General features: G+C 36.3%; 1 protein-coding gene and 1 non-coding gene across 10 annotated transcripts in view; one reads left to right on the forward strand and one right to left on the reverse strand.

Annotated features, from left to right (window-relative positions):
* The window catches only part of adgrg6 (adhesion G protein-coupled receptor G6), a 52,010-nt gene extending 30,399 nt beyond the window's left edge, over positions 1 to 21,611 (forward strand). For 6 of the 9 annotated variants that reach the window (XM_051139056.1, XM_051139058.1, XM_051139059.1 and 3 more), the window contains 20 exons: positions 3,720 to 3,808; positions 4,350 to 4,402; positions 4,497 to 4,535; positions 4,664 to 4,803; positions 5,755 to 5,869; positions 6,014 to 6,102; positions 6,180 to 6,381; positions 7,211 to 7,376; positions 8,923 to 9,072; positions 9,218 to 9,235; positions 9,944 to 10,063; positions 10,302 to 10,353; positions 10,462 to 10,568; positions 11,169 to 11,296; positions 12,673 to 12,941; positions 13,060 to 13,159; positions 13,257 to 13,540; positions 15,121 to 15,222; positions 15,843 to 15,995; positions 20,477 to 21,611. In XM_051139056.1, coding sequence (XP_050995013.1) covers positions 3,720 to 3,808; positions 4,350 to 4,402; positions 4,497 to 4,535; positions 4,664 to 4,803; positions 5,755 to 5,869; positions 6,014 to 6,102; positions 6,180 to 6,381; positions 7,211 to 7,376; positions 8,923 to 9,072; positions 9,218 to 9,235; positions 9,944 to 10,063; positions 10,302 to 10,353; positions 10,462 to 10,568; positions 11,169 to 11,296; positions 12,673 to 12,941; positions 13,060 to 13,159; positions 13,257 to 13,540; positions 15,121 to 15,222; positions 15,843 to 15,995; positions 20,477 to 20,658 — 2,558 coding nt within the window. In that variant the 3' untranslated portion in view covers positions 20,659 to 21,611. The remainder of the gene's footprint in view (positions 1 to 3,719; positions 3,809 to 4,349; positions 4,403 to 4,496; positions 4,536 to 4,663; positions 4,804 to 5,754; positions 5,870 to 6,013; positions 6,103 to 6,179; positions 6,382 to 7,210; positions 7,377 to 8,922; positions 9,073 to 9,217; positions 9,236 to 9,943; positions 10,064 to 10,301; positions 10,354 to 10,461; positions 10,569 to 11,168; positions 11,297 to 12,672; positions 12,942 to 13,059; positions 13,160 to 13,256; positions 13,541 to 15,120; positions 15,223 to 15,842; positions 15,996 to 20,476) is intronic. The other 3 variants (XM_051139057.1, XM_051139064.1, XM_051139063.1) reach the window with 1 other exon arrangement.
* On the reverse strand, positions 14,867 to 14,939 carry trnaf-gaa (transfer RNA phenylalanine (anticodon GAA)). Its single transcript has one exon. It is a non-coding gene; the product is annotated as a tRNA-Phe (tRNA).

Genomic DNA, 21,611 nt, shown 5'->3' on the forward strand with positions numbered 1-21,611 from the left:
TATCTACAAAGATAAATAATAGCCTGCTTTGACCTCTTCATTTTTTATATCTGCAAAGATAAATAATAGCCTGCTCTGACCTCTTCATTTTTACCAAATCCGGGATCCTCTGCTAAATAATTGAGCTGGAGCAGAGAAGGAGAGGGCTGCATTTTTGTGGTCACTACTGCGGTTTACTTCTCACGCTGAGACTCCGTCCACTAGCTCTCCCCCTGCTAGGCCTCTTGTTGCTCCTGCTCCCCGGGGCCCCAAAACATCACTCGGCTTCATCTCCACACCCCTCATCTGGCCGGTGAGGAAGAAAGTTGAGGCTGCCGTCACTCGGCCACACAAACGTCCCGCCATCCATCTGACCAAGCCTCCTGCCCAACCGACAATAAGCATGACAAATGAATCCCACTTGCTGAAAACATCCACAATGGCCCCCGTTGCCAAGAAAACAGAATCTACAAGCATAAGCCCTGCCTATTCCCAGTTGAAACCTCCGTGGCAACCAGACGCTCACAATCAGAGCGAAGACTTTGAGTCTTTCCAGGTGCCGTCGCTTAGTAATCGTAAGAATAAGCCACTAGCTCCCCAACTGGTGCTGAGCGAGAGTGACAAGAACAGCACGGAGATACTTGAGTACCCATCTGGTTTTGGCCCGGAGGCGTTTTTTTACGACATTGACTTGGATGATGATGTGTTCAGCCTGTTCGACTTTGATTCCACCTACTCCCTGGATGAAAGCTTGGCCACTGCCATCCCCCATAACATGTCTTTCTTAGAGGTAGAAAGTGTGCCTAGTGTCAACACCACGACTTTTGGACCTGTGAGACAGGCTGTTAGCAAACAGGAACATTTACACAGTCACTCAGACCTTAGTTTACCCTGGGCTATGTCAGAGTTGGCACAGGTCTCAGAGCGGCTGGAGACAGACAGCAGCTGGACACTTATCCCATCTCCCGCCATGACTCCGGGTGGAACAGGTGTGCAAATGATCCAGCCTGAGCTCAAGAGTCTCTCTGACCAAACAGCAGCATGGCCAGAGCGGTCGCCCACATACCTTGTGGATATAAAGCTAACAAGCACTGTGCCTTGGGGCCTCTCGAAGGCAACTGCCATCGAGGACACCTTTAAAGATGTACAACACAGTCAGAAAAAGTCTACCATCGAGCACACAATGGTTAGACATGACCAGGTGGAAACTTTAGCGGAGGGTTATGGCAGGACAGAACCTGAGTATAGTCTTACCGATACCAGCTCTTCCTATTCTTCATCAACCTCCCAACAGAGCTTTTTCGACTATCTCCCCGATCAAACTATTTTACTCATAGAGTCTTTGGCAGCAAGCCCTCTTGTTCCGCAAGGCAGCAATTCCCTCACAACAGAGAAACTTGTTATCTCCTCTCTCGCTTCTTCTCATAGTGTCAAGCCGGTGGCTGGACTGCTTATGGATTCAACCCACAGCACTGCCACTCTTATTGAGCCCCTGAATTCAATGCCTACTGCAGGGGTTCAAAGTGACTCCTTAATGACAGAGGCCATCAGACCGACTCTGTTGTCTTCCGATGTTTTCCCATCTCTGACACCTGGCTCAACCCAAAGTCTCTTTATCTCTGATGCCAAAAACAACACTCACCTGGTTTTACCCTCAATGAACAATCAATTCATCTTCTCTGAAAACCCACAAGTTGTTGACTCTAGCCAATTCCCAACTCGTAGTGTTCTCACTGCGTATCCAGGCATCACGAACGACATTTCTACATCAATAGTGGGCAGCTGGTCCAAATTAGATTCACCTCTGGCGCTGGAGCCATCGCGTGTAAACAGATTGCCACAGACCCTTTTCAGAGGCTTAAGCAGGCAAGGCAATGTTAATCCTTCAGAGGCTGATTTGAGGGACTTGTCACATATGCCTCATATTTCCATCAGCGCTAGTTTGGAATTACCATACGGCTCTGGGGTGGGCCTGACAGATGAATGGAGAGATTCTCAGTCTTCACCTCTTAATTCAGACACCCAAATGAAGAGGATAGATGTGTCGCCCACATTCAATTTGCCCTCCCAGAACATTTTTGACTTTGGCATGGTCACGTCAGCATGGTCAGGCTACTTCAAAGTCGGGGAAAGTTCCCAAATTTCATCAACTGAGATATTTGCACCAAATTCGATAAGTAAGAATAGACCAGATGAGGCCTCACCTCATGAAACTAAATTCAGGTATCAATCAGAGACAATGGACATTTCTAACTTCATAAAGCCTGGCAATGTCCTTCCTTCTCAGTCTAAAGGAGAGGTTTATCCTGATGGATTTGTTATTTCAGGTACATATAGTCGAATAAGCCCAACCCACAAACACATCGAAGTCACAAGGTTTCTCAACACAGTGTCTTCTCTAAATGTCTCACAAGCTGATATACACGCATCTGAATCATTGTCAGCGAATGTGCCACACACACTCTCATCTCAGACCCCACCAGACCCTGCTTTTCATCAGTTTTCCACCTTTACAAGCAGCACGCCATCAGAATTTGCCTTCGTTCCAGTCATCCAACCCTCCAAATCAATGGACTTCTCAAGCAGCCGCAGTGAAGACCTACTGGACGCTAAACATTTCCATTCCTCAACAACAAAGCAGCCATTTTGGGCCAAGGATGAATCAGCAAACCCCTCCAGTCACAGCCACAATGTGCTCGTTGTTCAGCCCGCCACCACAGATAGCAAGACGCATCCGTCTCTAGCTATTGACGACCAGTCTTTTGTTCCCACAAATGGCACGGTCGACACGCCAACCAAAGGAGTCGGCGCAGGTTTTGGATCTGTGCATACTGGTGCCACCAATGGGACCACTACAGACCCTCATGAACTGGCCCCATGTCCATGTAAAGCTCCCTTTCATATTACATGTCTGTGTGGACTTTCAGCCGGGAACAGTATGTTTTCCAATAACAATCTAGACCGTAGAAAGAGAGTTAGCTTCTTTTATTGCTGAATCCTGACTTTCTGAGCAAGCGATCGTAGAATGATGGTTGTTCAATTTGGGGGGAAAAATCAGTCTGGTGTGCAAATTTAATTTTTTTGATTCCATATGATTTGCTAGAAGTAGTAAGATTAACAGTAGCCAGTTCTGACAATCATTGAGTTTCAGCGCTCTTCACGTACTGGCTGTTACTCGCACACTCAAATTGAGTGCATAGGTCTCTTGTAATTCAGATTTGTATCATTCTTCCTTCTTAGGAGACTGCTTTATTTAAATATTTATTTTACATTGAACTGTTCGGCCTTACATTCAAGAACTTTCATACTGATGATTATATGAGAGACTACCTAGGGTGCGGAGTGAAAATACACTGTGCCTTCTAAGGAAGCTCTCTCAGATTTTCAATTTATGGAAATACGTTTAAATTTCACTATATTAGGAGTCTCCTAAGAAAGTCTTGGCATGGTGTAGTTATGCATTATAAAGTAGTCCAGCACTAACAACTCGAGATACATGAGAGCCATCTTGTGATAGAAGTGCAGCATAGCAGTAGATCTCAAAATGCATTTGTTAATGAAACCAGGCCAAATCTTCCATACTGAATTTGTTTTTACAGCACTTTGGATAGATTTTATTACAAATCTATACAAGATAAAGATTTTGTTTTTAACTACTGCTATGCAACACTGAAAAAAGTGAATTAAGCAAACTGTATTTTGATTTATAACTAAAAAAGTACCATATTCTCCTTTTACAGAGGATATTTTCTACAGAATATCCCTAGAGGTTACTAATGAACAAGCAAACACCCCAGACAGGGATGCCAAGACGATGATATCTCAATGGGTATATATTTCATATAGTTATCATTTATATATTTTTTGTTTTACTGTTTTAAAACTCCATTAATGGAGATTAAGATAACTGATCATTTGTGATCCTGGACCGCAAAACCAGTCATAAGGTTTTTTAATTAGGGATGTATACATCATCTGAAAGCTAAATAAATAAGCTTTGTTAGGATAGGACAATATTTGGCCAAGATACAACTATTTGAAAATCTGGAATCTGAGGGTGCAAAAAAATCAAAATATTGAGAAAATCGCCTTTAAAGTTGTCAAAGTTTTTAGCAATGCACATTACTAATCAAAAATCAAGTTTTGATATATTTATGGTAGGAAATGTACAAAATATGTACAAAAATTCATGGGACATGATCTTTACTTAATATCTTAATGATTCTGGCATACAGTGTATTTTTAGCTATTGCTACAAATATACTCATGCTGCTTACAACTGGTTTTGTGGTCCAAGGTCACATTTAATTCATTTTAAATTCTTTCTAAACATGCCACTTCTTAGTAATTCATTTCTGTCATTTCCACAGCTCAATCAAACATTTCAAAACTGGATCTACAGAGTTTATGTTGATAGTGTCAGGTAGGTTTCTTTTTTTTTTTTTTTACTTGAAAGAGTAAATAAACATCTCTTTATTTGATTTATTTACGTTCGCCCACTCTCATCCCCTTTTCAGTCTCCAACCTAACACTGTTCTCTCAAGGGCCTCAACAGGGTAAAATTTTTCAACAGTGCATACTGTTACTACGATTTTTACTAATATAATAGTAACTATCTTTTGCAATATTTTATTATAAGTATTGTTGATGTCTAAAACATGATGTGATGTTGCATTCTTCCCAGACAAACCTACATGGCCCTGCTGGTATATAAGAATACCACTGATGCAAGTCTAGCAGAAGCAGAGATTGAGAACATACTGAGAAGTGCCCCTCCAATCGGAAATGGCTTGACATTAGACAGTGTGACTGTGAACTTAATGGGTATGGCTTGCAAGTTATGCATATTGCTAAAAAATCATCATTATTATTATTAATCCTTACAAATTATTATTGATCTCCTTCTAAAATTGAACTTACTCCTCTGTGACCTAGCAGCATAGAGGTAGCACTACAGCAAAAGTTTTAGTTATCATAATCTTATTACAGTCTTAATACGATTGTAAACATATTTTCAAAAGGATTATTCATGGAATAAAACTTTTTAATGAGAAATGTTAAAGTCCAACTTTAAAGTCAGTGTAAAGGCGATTCAGAGAATTGTTTCTAAACACATTGATGATAGAAATTTAGTGCTGAAAACGGGCATGAAATCATGTCTCGATGCTCCTATTATACACTATAATAACCTAACTAACGTTAGAGCGCATTAGCATCAGTGATTCAAAGCTGGTCCTTTGCTGGTTTTTGCTGGTCATGTTGCTGGTTTAAGGACCAGCATGAACCAGCAAAGGACCAGCTTAAACCAGCAAAGGACCAGCTTAAACCAGCATCAAAACCTACCTTACCAGCATTCCAGCATCAAAACATACCTACCAGCATATGCTGTTTTTTTCACCAGGGTTTGCTAGCTAGCTATGCTTTCGTCACGTAAATGCATATTACCTGGGTGCGATAATTTACGAAACAGCTCGGTCATCCGTTCAGGCTGTAGGGGTATTTGACAGGCAGATTTCCCACGAGCGGGCGTGGTTTCAACGCCGACAGCGGACACGCCCCCAGCTTTTGATAACTTGTTTTGTTTACTTGGCGGTTTTTTATCATTTGGGCTTGGTGGTTAATAACACGTTTTTCTGTGGTGTGACAAACTCAGAACCCATATTTAATATTGCTTACACAGACTTTAAGGAACGCTGGAGATTTTCAGACAGATGGCATCTGTTTAAAAAGCACTTATAAGTGATTCAATCCTTTTCAATGTTTGTTTTACCTCAGAAAACTGCCAGGCGGAAGAATTCCCATTCCACTACAGATGGCCAGAAACCAGACCCACAGTTACCCAGTATGTCCCCTGTTTCCCTTACAAAGAGCAAAACGCATCCAGGACTTGGTGAGTAAATGCTGATACCTTTTAATGTATATCCAAATGGGAATAAACTACTAAATGAAGAAGCTACAGCCAGTAAACATGTTTTTGCAGTTGTGATTGAAAGATCAAGTTAATATTTTGCCTTTGTTTTTCCCCACTCTTTAGCATGATTAGCCAGTATAATTATACATCATACTGGGCCCTGCCTGACCGTGGAAACTGCACTAATATAACAAACATCTCAATTTCACAAGGTAGGTTCTGATCCGCACTGCACATATTACTCTGAAGTCAAAACCAGATTTATTAACTCTAACTTTGAATTCAACAGAGAATGCAATGGAAGTGGCTGTGCAGCTCGCAGACATCACCAATAATAATCTCTCTAAGGAAGAGGTGACACAGGTTGTCTTCAAGGTGAAGGAGCTGGTGAACATAGCCAAAATCAACGCCACCCTGGCCAGCACTGTGGTTACTATCATTTCCAACGTCATGATCAGCTCAGAGGCCGCTCAAAAGGACGCCTCAGAGACGTATGTGCTTTTACCTGCACTGTAGAAAATTAAGAGTTTGCAGAAGTTTTACAATTAAGGCAACCATTTGCATGACCTTTTGGAGTTGAATACATTAATTAAATTTCTTACTAAACATCAAATGTGACCCTGGACCACAAAACCAGTCTTAAGTAGCATGGGTGTATTTGTAGCTAAAGCCAAAAATACATTGTACAGAATTATCACTAGGATATTACGTAAAGATCATGTTCAATGAAGATATTTTGTAAATTTCATAAATATATCAAAACTTAATGTTTGATTAGTTATATGTATTGCTTACAACTTCATTTGGACAAATTTAAAGGCAGTTTTCTCAATATTTTGATTTTTTTGCACCCTCAGATTCCAGATTTTCAAATAGTTGTATCTCGGCCAAATAATGTCCTATCCTGTCAATGGAAAGCAAATTTATTCAGCTTTTAGGTGGTGTATAAATATCAATTTCAAAAAATCAACCCTTATGACTGGTTTTGTGGTCCATAGTCACAAATGTCCACTTGTCGTCTGGCATCATTTTAACAATTGCCTATTTGTATTCAGTAAGTCTAAGATTTCTTACACTTTAGGAACGTCTATAGAAATTATTCAATTTATTTTGGGGGCGTTTTACAGTTTTAAATAACTATATATGTTTTAATATCACATTCTTCTGACTGCATATTGTTTGAGAGCAAACCACTATATTTTCACTATATACACTATATAAATGCTTTCCATTTCAGTGAAGGGTCTTCTTTTATGTTCATTCTGGATGTTTTTTTAATCTTCTCATCTGAGCCTCTTGTTTTTGTATCAACATGATCAGTGCTCTCAAAGCAGTGGATAAACTGGTACAGAAGATTGAGTTTGATGGACCCTCACTAACCATCACATCCAAATATCTAGCTGTGGGAGTTTCTGCTCTCAACATCAGCAATTTTAATGGGACCACTTTCAGTGCTTTTATAGCCACAAACATGACGGACCCTCAGGTAAACATCCATCAAAAAATGTTTGCCTCTCTACTTCATGTCTTTTTATGTGACGTTTGACATGTCTTTACACAAGTATGTGAGTGTTATTGTTTTTTTGTTTTTTTCTTGTTGGAGTCTATTTGTGGCTGTGCATGTATATTTGAATGTGTACTGCACTCAAAATTTGCTTAAGACTTCCTTAAGCAGGCTGCCCAAACATTTTAGCTGTATTTTTGGCTGCCCAAACATTTTAGCAGTGAAGTTCTAAAGTAATCTTTAGCAATTAAAGTAGTGTAATGAGAGGTGACGTATATGGACCGTGCCCAGGGGTTGCACCCATTGATTAAGAGCCAACGGTTCCTGGAAAGTTGTGGGAGGAAAAAGCAACATTGTACAGTTTGAGAGTGAGTCAGAAAATGACACATTTCTCTTTTCTCAGGGCATGAGTGTCAGAATGTATATTTATGAAAGTATTTAAGTGGATTTTCTGTATTTTTAGCATGCTCGCAAATTTAAACTGTTGTTTTTTGTGCCATTTCCTGCATTTATAGTTCAAGTTTAACTCAATCATTGAAACTATTTAAGGGATTTTAAAGAAATAAAAATTAGCCTAATAAGAGTTTAGATTATTACTTGAAGGCCTAAACAGTTTCTTACTGTTTTTATATCTCCAAGAATACTTTATAGGTTATTCAACCAAATGCCTGTTCAGTCTAGTTTTACCTGAGGTCTTTTAATGGATTCATTACCACTTTATTCTGGCAGAGGGCGCAGTAATCTTGTCAAATGCAATTACACACATGTACAGTTGAGGTCAAAAGTTTACATTCCCCTTTGAGAATCTGCAAAATGTTAATTATTTTACCAAAACATAAGAGGGATCATACAAATGCATCTTGTTGTTTATTTAGTACTGACCTGAATAAGATATTTCACATAAAAGATGTTTTAATAGTTGAATTTATAAAGAAAAAAAAAAAGACCCCTTTCAAAAGTTTACATCCCCTTGATTCTTAATACTGTGTTGTTACCTGAGTGATCCACAGCTGTGTTTTTTTTTGTTTAGTGATAGTTGTTCATGAGTCCCTTGTTTGTCCTGAACAGTTAAATGCCCACTGTCAAAAAATCTTTGGTTTTCCAGCATTTTTGTGTGTTTTATCTCTTTCCAACAATGGCTGTATGATTTTGAGATCCATGTTTTCACACTGAGGACAACTAAGGGACTCATATGTAACTATTACAGAAGGTTCAAATACTCACTGATGCTCCAGAAGGAAAAAACATGCATTAAGAGCCAGGGGGGTGAAAACTTTTGAATAGAATTTCTTATTTTGACTTTTGAACGGGGTCATTTTTTTCATTATGTTCTCTTGTGGATTTTATGTGAAATATCTTATTCAGGTCAGTACTAACATGCATTTTGTATGATCCCTCTTATTTTGGTAAAATATTTAAACATTTTGCAGATTCTGAAAGGGGGATGTAAACTTTTGACCTCAACCGTACCTTATACCCTTATTACACACATTGTCGTATTATAATGTAAGTACCTTTTTCTCCACAGATCGATTTTGAGTCAGAAGCCCACAATGCTTTGGCTGTGGTCACTCTACCTCCAACACTGCTGCAGAACTTGAGTTCTGAGTTCCATTCACAAATGGAACGAGTGTCCAGAATAAACTTCATGTTCTTCAGCAAGACAGGTCTCTTTCAGGTGAGAACGCAGCAATTTAGCTTTTTTATTGTTGTATGTTCTTCTCTGATTTGAGCATTTGTGGTCCATTCACATGTAAGGCTTTATTTAAAGGACTGAAGAACAATATAATATTGACAACTGTCATCGATTATTCTTTTAATAGCACTTTGGATCATTCATGGTACGGTAATGAATCTATGGATGTTTTCTCTGATGAGTAAACTAACTACTCTAAATTGTTAAATTGTGTAACATACACTACCATTCAAACTTGTTTGGGATCAATAAGATTTTTAATACTTTTATTAAGCAAAGATATGGTAAATTGACGATTTTTGAAAAGTGAAATTGAAAAGTTAGTCTTTTACATTGTTACAAAATATTACTATTTTAAATAAATGCTGTTTTTTATTTCTATTATTTAAAGAATTCAGAAAACGTGTCAGACAAAGAATTATGATTTCTAAAACATAATGTGACACTGAAGACAGTTTGCCATCACAGAAATAAATTAAGTTTTAAAATGTATTAAAAATCATTTTTAATTATATTTCACAATACTACTGTTTTTCTTTTGCATTTGATCAAATAAATTCAGCCTCGATGATCATAAGAGACCTTAAAACTTATTAAAAAATATTATTTAAAAATCATTCCCAAACATGTGAACTGTATGTCATGAATTCGATTAACATATATATCTAATGATATGTTCCTTATCCTCGAATGCATCTTTTGTTACTTACTAATAGCTAACAAAAGTGATATATTTTGTCCATACTTACCAAAAGTATGTATTTATAGATAAAAATTACGTATATATTTTATGTGTCTGACTCTCCATAAGATGAGCAGCCTTGTCCTGACAATCTGTTTCATTTCTACACAGGATCAGCAAAGTAATGGCATGTCTTTGAACAGCTATGTGGTGGCTAGCAGTGTTGGCAACTTCACAATCAAAAACCTGCAGGATCCCGTCAAAATAGAAATTGCCCATTTGGAGTACCAGGTATTCAGCTTTTTTGATTTATTCAAAGTTTAATATATCACCAGTTTTGGTAACTGATATTTTTGCAGAAATTATCCTTTTGATGATATATTTTTTGGAGCAATCACAGTCATTTTATTAGTTTAACCTTCCCGTCAATGAGGTTTCAAAGCAGTCATTTTCTTCCAAAAAATGATTTGTCCAAGCTCACTAGAACAATGGTGTCTAACACATCTTAACATGTCTGTCTGTCCTCCAGAGAGATCCAAAGCGTCTTTGTGTGTTTTGGGATTTCAGCCTCCAAAATGAGGGTAAAATAAATGATTTATTTGGCCACTGTTAAAGCATTAACACGGTCCCATAGGAGGCTGTACATATAGACTTACAGTAATCGTATAATATCTATTTGTCTCCATTAGATCGCACAGGGGGCTGGAGCAGTGAAGGCTGCGAGGTCAGTCCGGAGTCCAACAGCAACAGGACCGTCTGCTTGTGTAATCACCTCACACACTTTGGCATTCTAATGGTGAGATTTGTGGGATTGGCAACAAAGTGACCCAACAGAGAGGTTTCATGTATTAAGGCAATATGGCTGACTAAAGCAACATTGATGCGTTGATTGAACGTTGATTTTCTTTTATGCCAAAAATCATTTGAAGTAAGTATTAAGTAAAGATCGTGTTCCATGAAGATATTTTGTCAATTTCCTACCATAAATATATCAAAGAACTTCATTTGACAACTTTAAAGGCGATTTTCTCGATATTTAGATTTTTTGCACCCTTAGATTCCAGATTTTCAAATAGTTGTATTTCGGCCAAATATTGTCCTGTCCTAACAAATAATACATCAATGAAAAGCGTATTTATTTATCTTTCAGATGATGTATAAACCTCAATTTAAAAAAAAGACTGTTTTTGTGGTTCAGGGTCACATATGGCAATGTGCTCATAAATAATACAATAAAACAGCAAGAATAGAATAAACCAGCTCTTTTGTACTATTAATGTCTTTGTGTAAAATTAGTTTGAGGAAATGCATCCTTTACAGGATAACAAAACACTAATGAGACTCTTGCATCTCTGATCAGTGTCATTATTAACTTTGCCTCACTTGTGTCTTTTAGGACATCTCTGGCGCTTCTGCACAGATAGATGAGAAAAACAACAGGGTTCTCACCTTCATTACATACATTGGCTGTGGCATTTCAGCTATTTTTTCAGCAGCAACGCTGCTCACGTACATTGCTTTTGAGTGAGTGTCCTTCAGTGTTTGACTAGGATGCTAATACTGCATCTTTAATGCCTCTTTGTAATGGAAAAAACAAGTTACTAATTTACGGCTGCTTAATTTTTCTTACCCATGTTTTTAATGACTCATCTGTGTAAACACATTGGGAAATATTACATTTGACTTTCCATTAAAGGGATAGTTCACCCAAAAATGAAAATTACCCCATGATTTACTCACCCTCAAGCCATCCTATGACTTCTTTCAGGTGAATACAATCTGAGTTAAATTAAAAATTTCCTGGCTCTTCTAACCTTATAATGGCAGTGAATGGGGTTTAGTTCGAAGTCTTATAGGAAACCCTGGTTTTGTATGACATAATATAACTTAAATGATATCTCTTACTGAAATATGTTGTGGAGAACCCATAAAGGATTTACATTATTTAAAAAATCCACATCGTTTTAGACACATTTTTGATAATAGGGGACGCCATTATTTCGATGACGTCAAATGGTTCTATTCGGTTGCACCTGTTGCTATTTTTACCACAACACAACTTGGAAAATAAAATACTGATATGATGACCACAGCTACTGAAAGAGCTTACAGGTGCTGATGGATATAAGCATAGGCTTAAACAAAATTCCGTACCATCGATTTTTCCCCACAAGGACTCTAAACGCTCTGGATATCATGACAAGCATGGGCATGTGTGCATTCTGCCAGTAAGGCATCTAGCGTTTCTTGTTTCTGCCATTTGTAAGCTTTTTCAGTAGCTGTGGTATACTATAAGACTCAAAGGCATCAGGGCTGAAGTGGAGAGAACAAAGACGCGGGTCTTTAGTAAGTTTAATTCGTCCACAGACATCTTCCCATTATTTTCTCCTTTTCTTATCGCTACGAAAAAGCAGTGAAGACTTACAGTGCTTCTATTGCTGCCCTTCGACTGAAAATTACAACCAAAAGCCGCACAATGTGGCATGGTATCAATGACATAGGATGTAGTGTAAGCTCCGGTGAGCATATGCTAGTCTCGCTTGAACCAAGTTTTGTTTACAGCAATGGAAAACCAGTCTCCTCTTGGCTTATATCGAAATCCTCTGACATTTTTCTTTACAAATCCTTGTGTTGTACTTCTAATTCATAACTGGTGTTTTGTTTTGCTCTCTCTTTGATGGATGGATGCACTTTATTGGACTTCTATTGGACTGTTAAATATTATTAACACCCATTCACTCCTATTATAAGGCTTGGAAGAGCCAGGGCATTTTTTAATATAACTCCAATTGTAATCATCTGAAAGAAGAAAGTCATATACACCTAGAATGGCTTAATAGTGTAAATGGCTAGAGGTGCAATTGGAAAGACTAATTGTTTTCTTTGATATAAATCTATAGGAAGCTGCGGCGAGATTATCCCTCCAAGATCCTGATGAATCTCAGCACGTCGCTGCTCTTCCTCAACATGGTGTTTCTTCTGGACGGCTGGTTGGCCTCATACGACATTGAGGGACTGTGTGTGACAGTGGCTGTTTTTCTGCACTTTTTCCTTCTCACGTCCTTCACCTGGATGGGCTTAGAGTCAATCCACATGTACATTGCCCTGGTCAAAGTCTTCAACACTTATATACGGCGATACATCCTCAAGTTTTGCCTCGTAGGATGGGGTATGTGCAACAGCAAGATGTTTGACATGAGTATTTTTTCTCCATTGTTCAATATAGTATACGATCACTGTGAAGGAGTATTGAACATAGTAGTAAGAAGATCTGACTGTGTTTACAGGTGTCCCTGCTGCAGTCGTTGGCATTGTTTTGGCTGTGGGCAAAAATTCTTATGGAAAAAACTATTATGGAAAAGGAGATAATGGACAGGGCACAGAATTGTAAGTTTCAAACTCACTACTATTTTATAGCTGATGTCTTATGTGAAAGAAGTCTTTTAGTGCCTCATTCTCATTCTGGTGGTGTTTCTTTCTGTAGCTGTTGGATTCATAGTCCAGTGGTATTCTACGTGACATGCGTGGGCTACTTTTCCATGATCTTCCTGATGAATGTTGCCATGTTCATCGTGGTCATGATCCAGATATGCGGACGTAACGGCAAGCGCAGCAACCGAACACTTCGAGAGGAGATCTTGCGTAACCTGCGCAGTGTGGTCAGCCTGACTTTCTTGCTGGGCATGACCTGGGGCTTTGCTTTTTTCGCCTGGGGTCCAGTCAGCCTGGCCTTCATGTACCTCTTCTCCATTTTCAACTCCTTACAGGGTTGGTTTATATTATTTATCTTTTCATTATCCTGTACATTTAAAGTTAATGCTGGACATGATATCTTTCATGTGTTGATGTGTTTACTATTTTACATTCTTACCTTTTTAATGCATATAAGTATATATCATCTGTCAAAAGTGAGAAATTTGTGACCCTGAACCACAAAACCAGTCATAAATGGCATGTGTATATTTGTAGCAGTAGCCAAAAATACATTGTATGGGTCAAAATGATCAACTTTTCTTTTATGCCAAAAATCATTAGGATATTAAGTAAAGATCTTGTTCCAAGAAGATATTTTCTGAATTTTTTACCATAAATATATTAAAATGTAATTTATGATTAGTTATATGCATTGCTAAGAACTTCATTTGGACAACTTTAAAGGCGATTTTCTCAATATTTAGATTTTCTCAGATTCCAAATTTTCAAATGGTTGTATTTTGGCTAAATATTGTCCTATCCTAACAAATCATACATCAAAGGAAAGCTTATTTATTCAGCCTTCAGATGATTGACACTTATGATTGGTTTTGTGGTCCAGGATCATATTTAAAACCTCCTTTGTTGTATAGAACTAAAACAAATCTATTTGTTTATTTAAAAAAAAAAAGAAAGTCAAAAGATTTTAAATGTTATATAGAGAAGTCAAAAAAACAGTAAACATTTTGAAATATTTTACTATTTAAAGTAACTAAAGTAATATTTTTTACAATGTAATTTATTTCTGTGATTTCAAAGCTGAATTTTAGCATCATAACTCCAGTCACATGATCCTTCAGAAATCATTCTGATATTCTAATTTACTGCTTTATTATTATTATTATTATTATTATTATTATTATGTTTAAAACAGTAGAATTCTTTTAGGTTTCTTTGATGAATAGAAAGTTCAGAAAAATAGCATTTATCTAAAATAGAAATCTTTTGTAACATTATGAATGTCTTTCAAAATCATCAATTTAAAACATCCTTGCTAAATAAAAATATGAATTACTATAATTTCATGTGATACTAAAGACTGGAGTAATGATGCTAAAAATGTGGCTTTGATCACAGGAATAAATTATATTTTAAAAAATATTCAAATAGAAAGCAGTTATTTTAAATAGTAAAAATATTTCACAATATTGTGCAGGCTTGGTGAGCAGAAGAGAATTTTTTAAAAAACAAAAAATCTTACTGTTCAGAAACTTTTGATTGGTAGTGTTTATATATCATTTACTTTTTATAATAAAATCAAAATGTAAACACAGTTAAAATGATCCCATTTTTATTCTTCGAACTTATTGAAGTTAAAAAGTTGCTTTTAGCACCACACCCTGCCGAAACCCGGGATCGAACCAGGGACCTTTAGATCTTCAGTCTAACGCTCTCCCAACTGAGCTATTTCGGCCGGTAGGGGGTTTGGTGTATAAATGTGTAGTTCTCCGCTGGAGGTCGCTGCGGTATGGCAGGTTGTTTATTAAAACTGAAATACGACTCATGGATCATTTGAAAATACCTTGTTTGTAATCAGCACAGATTAAGGAGCGTAATTTGTTTTTTTTTGTTTTTGTTTTTTTTTATTTCAACAGGATTATTCATATTTGTGTTCCACTGTGCCCTGAAAGAAAATGTACAGAAGCAATGGAGGAGATACTTGTGCTGTGGAAAGTTCCGCTTGGCAGATAACTCCGGTAAATTTAGTTAAAATTATTACAGATATTTTAAAATTATTTATGTTTTTCGGGGATTTTGTCAACTAGCATGTTTCAGAATCCTATACAGAGGAAGATTCATACATTCAATTACATTCCATGAAGTAATGGCTACATTATTGAGTTCTTCTGTTGCACATGGGCACACTGCATTTGTGCTCATACTTTTTCACTTTTCTTTATATCACTTTTTTCATAGGCATATTGGACTGTGCTGTGACTACATCTTTAGGTGCTGAATTCCTGAGAGTTTTCTTGCACTCAGAATGTGTGTTTCAGTAAAGCCCAGCTTTGGAGCCTTTTTTCCCCTGAAGTATCACAGAACTATTGTTAATAAAATTTAAGACCAGAGAGGCCTTAGCTGGGCTTTACTTCCAGTTAAATCTGATAAAATGAGATGTGAAGTTAAACAGTCTATTTTTCGAATGCAGGTCCCACACAGCTTTTCTTGAGGAAGTTGTCTGTCCTGTTTTTAAGATGATGGAATTGCAGTATTGGGTTTTTCTTGTGCTGTATCTTTATGCATGGGATTCACCTGTGTGGTAAAAGTTAACTGGTATGTATGAATAACATTTAACCTTTTTTTATTGTTTTTGCAGACTGGAGCAAGACTGCCACTAATAATACCAAGAAAGTGAGTTCCGATAACCTGGGAAAATCCCTCTCCTCCAGTTCCTTTGGCTCCACCACAGCCAACTGGACGTCTAAAGCCAAAGCCACACTAAACCCCTTTGCGAGGCACAGCAATGCAGGTGAGCATAAAAGTAATGATGTGGATTGCTTAGGCCACAGTTGTTGGTTTATATTAACCCTCTGATGCATGAATTACTACATTCAACAAGGTTAAAAAAAAAAACAAGTGATTTTAAATTGTAATATTATTTAACAATAATTATTATTTTATTAATTATTATTTCACAATTGCTTGCAAATTCACAATTGCAACATTTTTACTTTTAATTCAGATAAATGCTACCTTAGTAAGCACAAGAGACTAATTTGAAAAACATTTTTAAAAATCGTACCGACCCAAACTTTTAATTAGTGAGTGTACAGTTGAGGTCAAAAGTTTACATACACCTTGCAGAATCTGCTAAATGTTCATTATTTTACTAAATAAGAGGGATCATACAAAATGCATGTTATTTTTAATTTAGTACTGACCTGAATAAGATGTTTCACATAAAAGTTGTTTACATATAGTCTACAAGAGAAAATAATAATTGAATTTATAAAAATGACCCCGTTCAAAAGTTTGCATACACTTGATTCTTAATACTGTGTTGTTACTTGAATGATTCACAGCTGTGTTTTGTTTTTGTTTTGTTTTTTTGTTTAGTCATAGTTGTTCATGAGTCACTTGTTTGTCCCGAACAGTTAAACTGCCCGCTGTTCTTCAGAAAAATCCTTTAGGTCTCACATTCTTCTTTGGTTTTTCAGCATTTTTGTGTTTTTAAACCCTTTCCAACAATGACTGTATGATTTTGAGATTCATCTTTTCACACTGAGGACAACCGAGACACTCATATGCAACTATTACAGAAGTTTCAAATGCTCACTGATGCCTCAGTAGGAAACACAATGCATTAAGAGCCGGGGGGTGAAAACTTTTTGAATTTGAAAATCAGGGTACATTTAACTTATTTTGTCTTCTGGGAAATATGTAAGTATCTTCTGTAGCTTCTGAAGGGCAATATTAAATGAAAAATATGATATTTAGGCAAAATAAGAAAAACATACACATCTTCATTCTGTTCAAAAGTTTTCACCCCCAGCTCTTAATGCATTGGTTTTCCTTCTGTAGCATCAGTGAGCATTTGAACCTTTTGTAACAGTTGCATATGAGTCTCTTGGTTGTCCTCAGTGTGAAAAGATGGATCGTAAAATCATACAATCATTGTTGGAAAGCGTTAAAATACACAGAAATGCTGAAAACCAAAGAATTTGTGGGACCTGAAAGATTTTTCTGAAGAACAGTCGGCAGTTTAACTGTTCAGGACAAACAAGGGACTCATGAACAACTATGACTAAACAAAAAAAAAACACAGCTGTGGATCATTCAGGTAAGAACACAGTATTAAGGATTAAGTGTATTTATTTTTATAGTGTATGTTATTTTTATAAATTACTATCTAATTATTTTCTCTTACAGACTAAATTAAAACATCTTTTATGTGAAACATCTTATTCAGGTCAAGACTAAATAAAAACATGGATTTTGTATGATCCTTCTTATTTTGGTGAAATTTTGCAGATTCTGCAAGGTGTCTGTAAACTTTTGACCTCAACTGTATATAAATGATTAAAAATTGCTTTTATAATCTCTCCACTATAGCAAAGATCATGCATCAAAGGGTTAAGATTAAACTGGGTATTTAACACTAAAAATAGGGGTTCAAAACCTTTAGTTAGCACACTCTGAGTAATATATTGCTTTGATGTGTAATGCTTAGCTATTTTTGGTAAGGATATTGCCCTTCATGCCTTGTGTGCTTTGCTGTACTGTGTTACTTTTTGTGTAACTGTAAATCTGGACTCAGTGGTGCTGTGTGTCTGTATTTATGTTTGTGGTATAGATAGTACCCTGCAATAATGCCATGGAGAGACTTCCTGAGGTAAAACCACGCAAGCCAGCTTGAGTTCACACTGCTTTCCTCTATTCATGTGATCAGCTTCCCCTGTTGGGATAGACTGAATTCAATCCAGCGGCCCTAGACATAATACCTAGTCTAACTCACTCCTAACACATAAATGCTTCCTTTTGACCCTCCAAAACCGTAATTAATGTAACATTACCTTTTTTGGAAACATTAGGCATCTGTTGTGATGTTTTATGGTGGAATAGTTGCCTGTTGGATTGAATCCAAGTTGTGGAGTGACATTCAAGAACTAGAAAGCACACTGCTGCTGGTTGTCATTGTCGGTTAAATAGCACATAAAGTTCCTAGCACAGTGGTGCAATATGAGGAAACACCTCAACCTGAATAAATATGTATAAATAGGTTATAGACTTGACTCCTGCCCAGTGTTTCAGTAGACACTGACAAGCTTTAGTGTCTTTTAGGAGTTCTGAATGTCATTTGCACTCTGTTTGACACTAATGTTTCTCACGGTGGGCTGTTTTTATTTGTCTCCTTTGTTTTGTTCTTTTTTCTTTTCGTTTGGCAGTTAATGTTCCCACAGGAGAAAATACCCAGCTTGCACTGCTGACACTAAAATATATACAACCATACACAGTAAACACTTCATCCCCACAGCTGGATCGCTCTGCTGTAAATTCTGGCCATTCAGATGATAGGTTACATGCACTTGCTGACACTAATAATGCACTTAACATTGGAGATACTGTTATGCACAGCAGAGTTTTTGTCATTGTGGAATATTGAGATATTTAGCATTTAGGAGTTGTAGACTTTTTATGTTTGCATATATGCTAAGATGAAGAAAATGCTGTGCTGGTCGTTACACTGAATTGAGAAAAATTGCATAATTTATCTAAAAATACAGTCTTCAAAAGTATTTTACAGGGATAGCGTACCCAGAAATGAAAACTGTGTCATTAATTACTCATCATCGTGTCTTTCCAAACCTGTAAGACCTTTGCTCATCTTCGGAACACAAATTAAGATATTTTTGATCAAATCCGAGAGCTTTCTGACCCTGCATAGACAGCAATGGTACTACCACGAGACTGACGCAGAACAGAAGAAAAGTTATTTTCTGAAATAAAGTTCTGTTCCAAGATGAACAAAGGTCTTACAGGTTTGGAACAACATGAGGTTGAGTAATTAATGACAGAATTTTCATTTTTTGGGTAAACTACCTCTTCAAGTCATTGTAATGTACACTGTATAGATTTTTACTCATCAATACAATACAATTAATTTACAATAGATTATTCTTTTTTTCTAGTGAAATTAAATTCATCAAGTTTATTGAAGAATAATGTTTTATTTATATTTATATAGTAATTCACTTTTTTCTTTACTTCTTCTGCCATTTTTTATGAAATAATATTTGCTGTTATATTGACACTTTTGTTTTTATTACTTTATCCTGTCTTTAGATTTAGTAAAGAAATTATATTAACTAAATGTTTTAAAAAATATATTTCTAAATTTAAATTAAAAAATTTAGAATTTTTAGTTTTGTTTCTAATTTTTACTATTATATTCTATTTATTTCTGGACCAATTAAAACTGATATTGTTAATTTATTTTTATTAATTTATTAATTTTTGAATTTATTTTAGGCCTGTCAAATTATTAGTCACGATTAATCGTGTTTACATAATATATTTTAGTGTACTGTGTATATTTATGTATATATAAATACACATGCATGTATATAATTAAGAAATGCTATATGCTTATAAATGCTGTATATATATATATGTGTGTGTGTGTGTGTGTATATATATATATATATATATATATATATTATTGTTTTTAAATATATATACATGTATATGTGTGTATTTATATATACATATATATAATAAATAATAAAGTACACGCACATATATTATGTAAACAAACTTTTATTTAACCTATTTTATTTGACTGACTTTTTCAAGAAGTAGAAGTTGTAGTTTTTGTTTGTTTGTTTGTTTGTGCCAGTATCACACAATATGTGTATTGTAAAATAGTATTTACTATTATACTGAGACCATTGTTTTTAGCAATTGTAAATTACCTCATCATCATCATCAAATAATGACTTTTCTAGCATGGTATAGGAGCATACTGTGACAAAAATGTTCTACAATTTTTGTTTTATTCTGCAGGTTAGCACCTTTCTGGAGCATAATTGGCTCTTCAATTTATTGCACATTAAAAAGCAATCACTGCAAAAAAAAATAAAAAATCTTAAGGCAAAGGTATAATGCTGTAGAAGGGGACGGAAGGTGCATGTGTGCATTGGAATGTTTTGCCTAAGACTGCACAAAGGCATGGAAATTCAACAGAATGGCATGAACAAATAATGACTCACCCCTTATAGTTGAATGAATTGGAAACTAATATGATCAAACTGTCAAAGCATTGACAAAACAGTCCTGTTTCTTTTGAAGCAGCCAATACTGAATGTTTAAAAAAAATTTTTAATTGGGTGCTATTTTGTCATCATCATCCTGTATGCAAGTGTACAGATACTTTGGCATCAATGCTTGCTTTTCCTAAATCTCACTATATTATAAAAGTATATTCCCTCAACCATTATGGCATATTTGCAGGTAAAAGTTTCTCCAATCAGAGCAGTCCCAAATGCAGCCCTTCCGAAGGAGAGGCTTCCTCGTCCATCCTCCCCGTCCACCAGGTCCTGGACAAGGTAAAGGGCTACTGCTCGGTGCGCTCGGACAACTTCTACAAAAACATTATCATGTCAGACAGCTTTAGCAACAGCACTAAATTCTAGTGAGAGGAGGCTGAGATGGAGCCCTGGTCTGTCCCACAGACTTACCTTGTTTGTAAAGACTGCGCTACATATTGAGTTAACCCTCCAAGCCCTTCCACCCTCCCCGACTGGAGTAGAGAAACGCATAACCCTAGAGAGAGGGCAAGCTATGAAAGTGTGGATTTGACATACTGTGATATTCAGCTTATACTGACTATGTGATTTGTAAATATTCATAATATATTTTACTATTTGTGCTTTTTCTAATTTCGGTTTTGCATACTTTTTTTTGCACATTACGTTTTTGTTTTTGTATATATATATATAAATGCATAAATGCTTGCTGCAGCAGAAAAAAGTGGGACCATTTCAACGACCAAAGACTGACTGACAAACGTGAGGAGTACTAGTTAGTTCCTCAGTTTGGGACTGAAAGAACAAGAACGGTTGAAGCTTGAATTTTTATGCTTGTGAATTTTGCCTTTCCTTAAATATATTTTCACCTGTAAATTAGTGAACCTTTAATACTTCTATTTTGTCATTATTTAAATGCTCTCTATTTTAGTCTTCTTATGATCTACTACTGATTAACATGTTGCAGAAAATGTTGTGGGTTTTTTACAGTGTGATCATTGTTCAATTGTTTCAGTGCGTACAGTTTCATAAAACTGCTCTAACAGAAGGGCAGGACATCGAGATCAGTCCTCTGCTGTTTGACGACAGAATGGAAACTATAGCTATACACCAAATCTAACACGTTGAGATCTTCCTATTGCTGTAGTTTAATGACTTTGTTGTTTTGACTTGGTATTTATTTTAAATGCTTTTAAGAGATTTCTATGCTTCATTGAAGAAAATGTCAGCCGAGGGATATTCAGTTTGCTCTGGTCATCAGTGTAGATCATCATTGTATAGCAGATATGGATGCTTTATGAAAATGTGACATCCTGCATATTAAATGCACTTAAAACAGA

The sequence above is a fragment of the Labeo rohita genome, chromosome 20, assembly GCF_022985175.1.
Source record: "Labeo rohita strain BAU-BD-2019 chromosome 20, IGBB_LRoh.1.0, whole genome shotgun sequence".
NCBI lineage: Eukaryota > Metazoa > Chordata > Actinopteri > Cypriniformes > Cyprinidae > Labeo > Labeo rohita.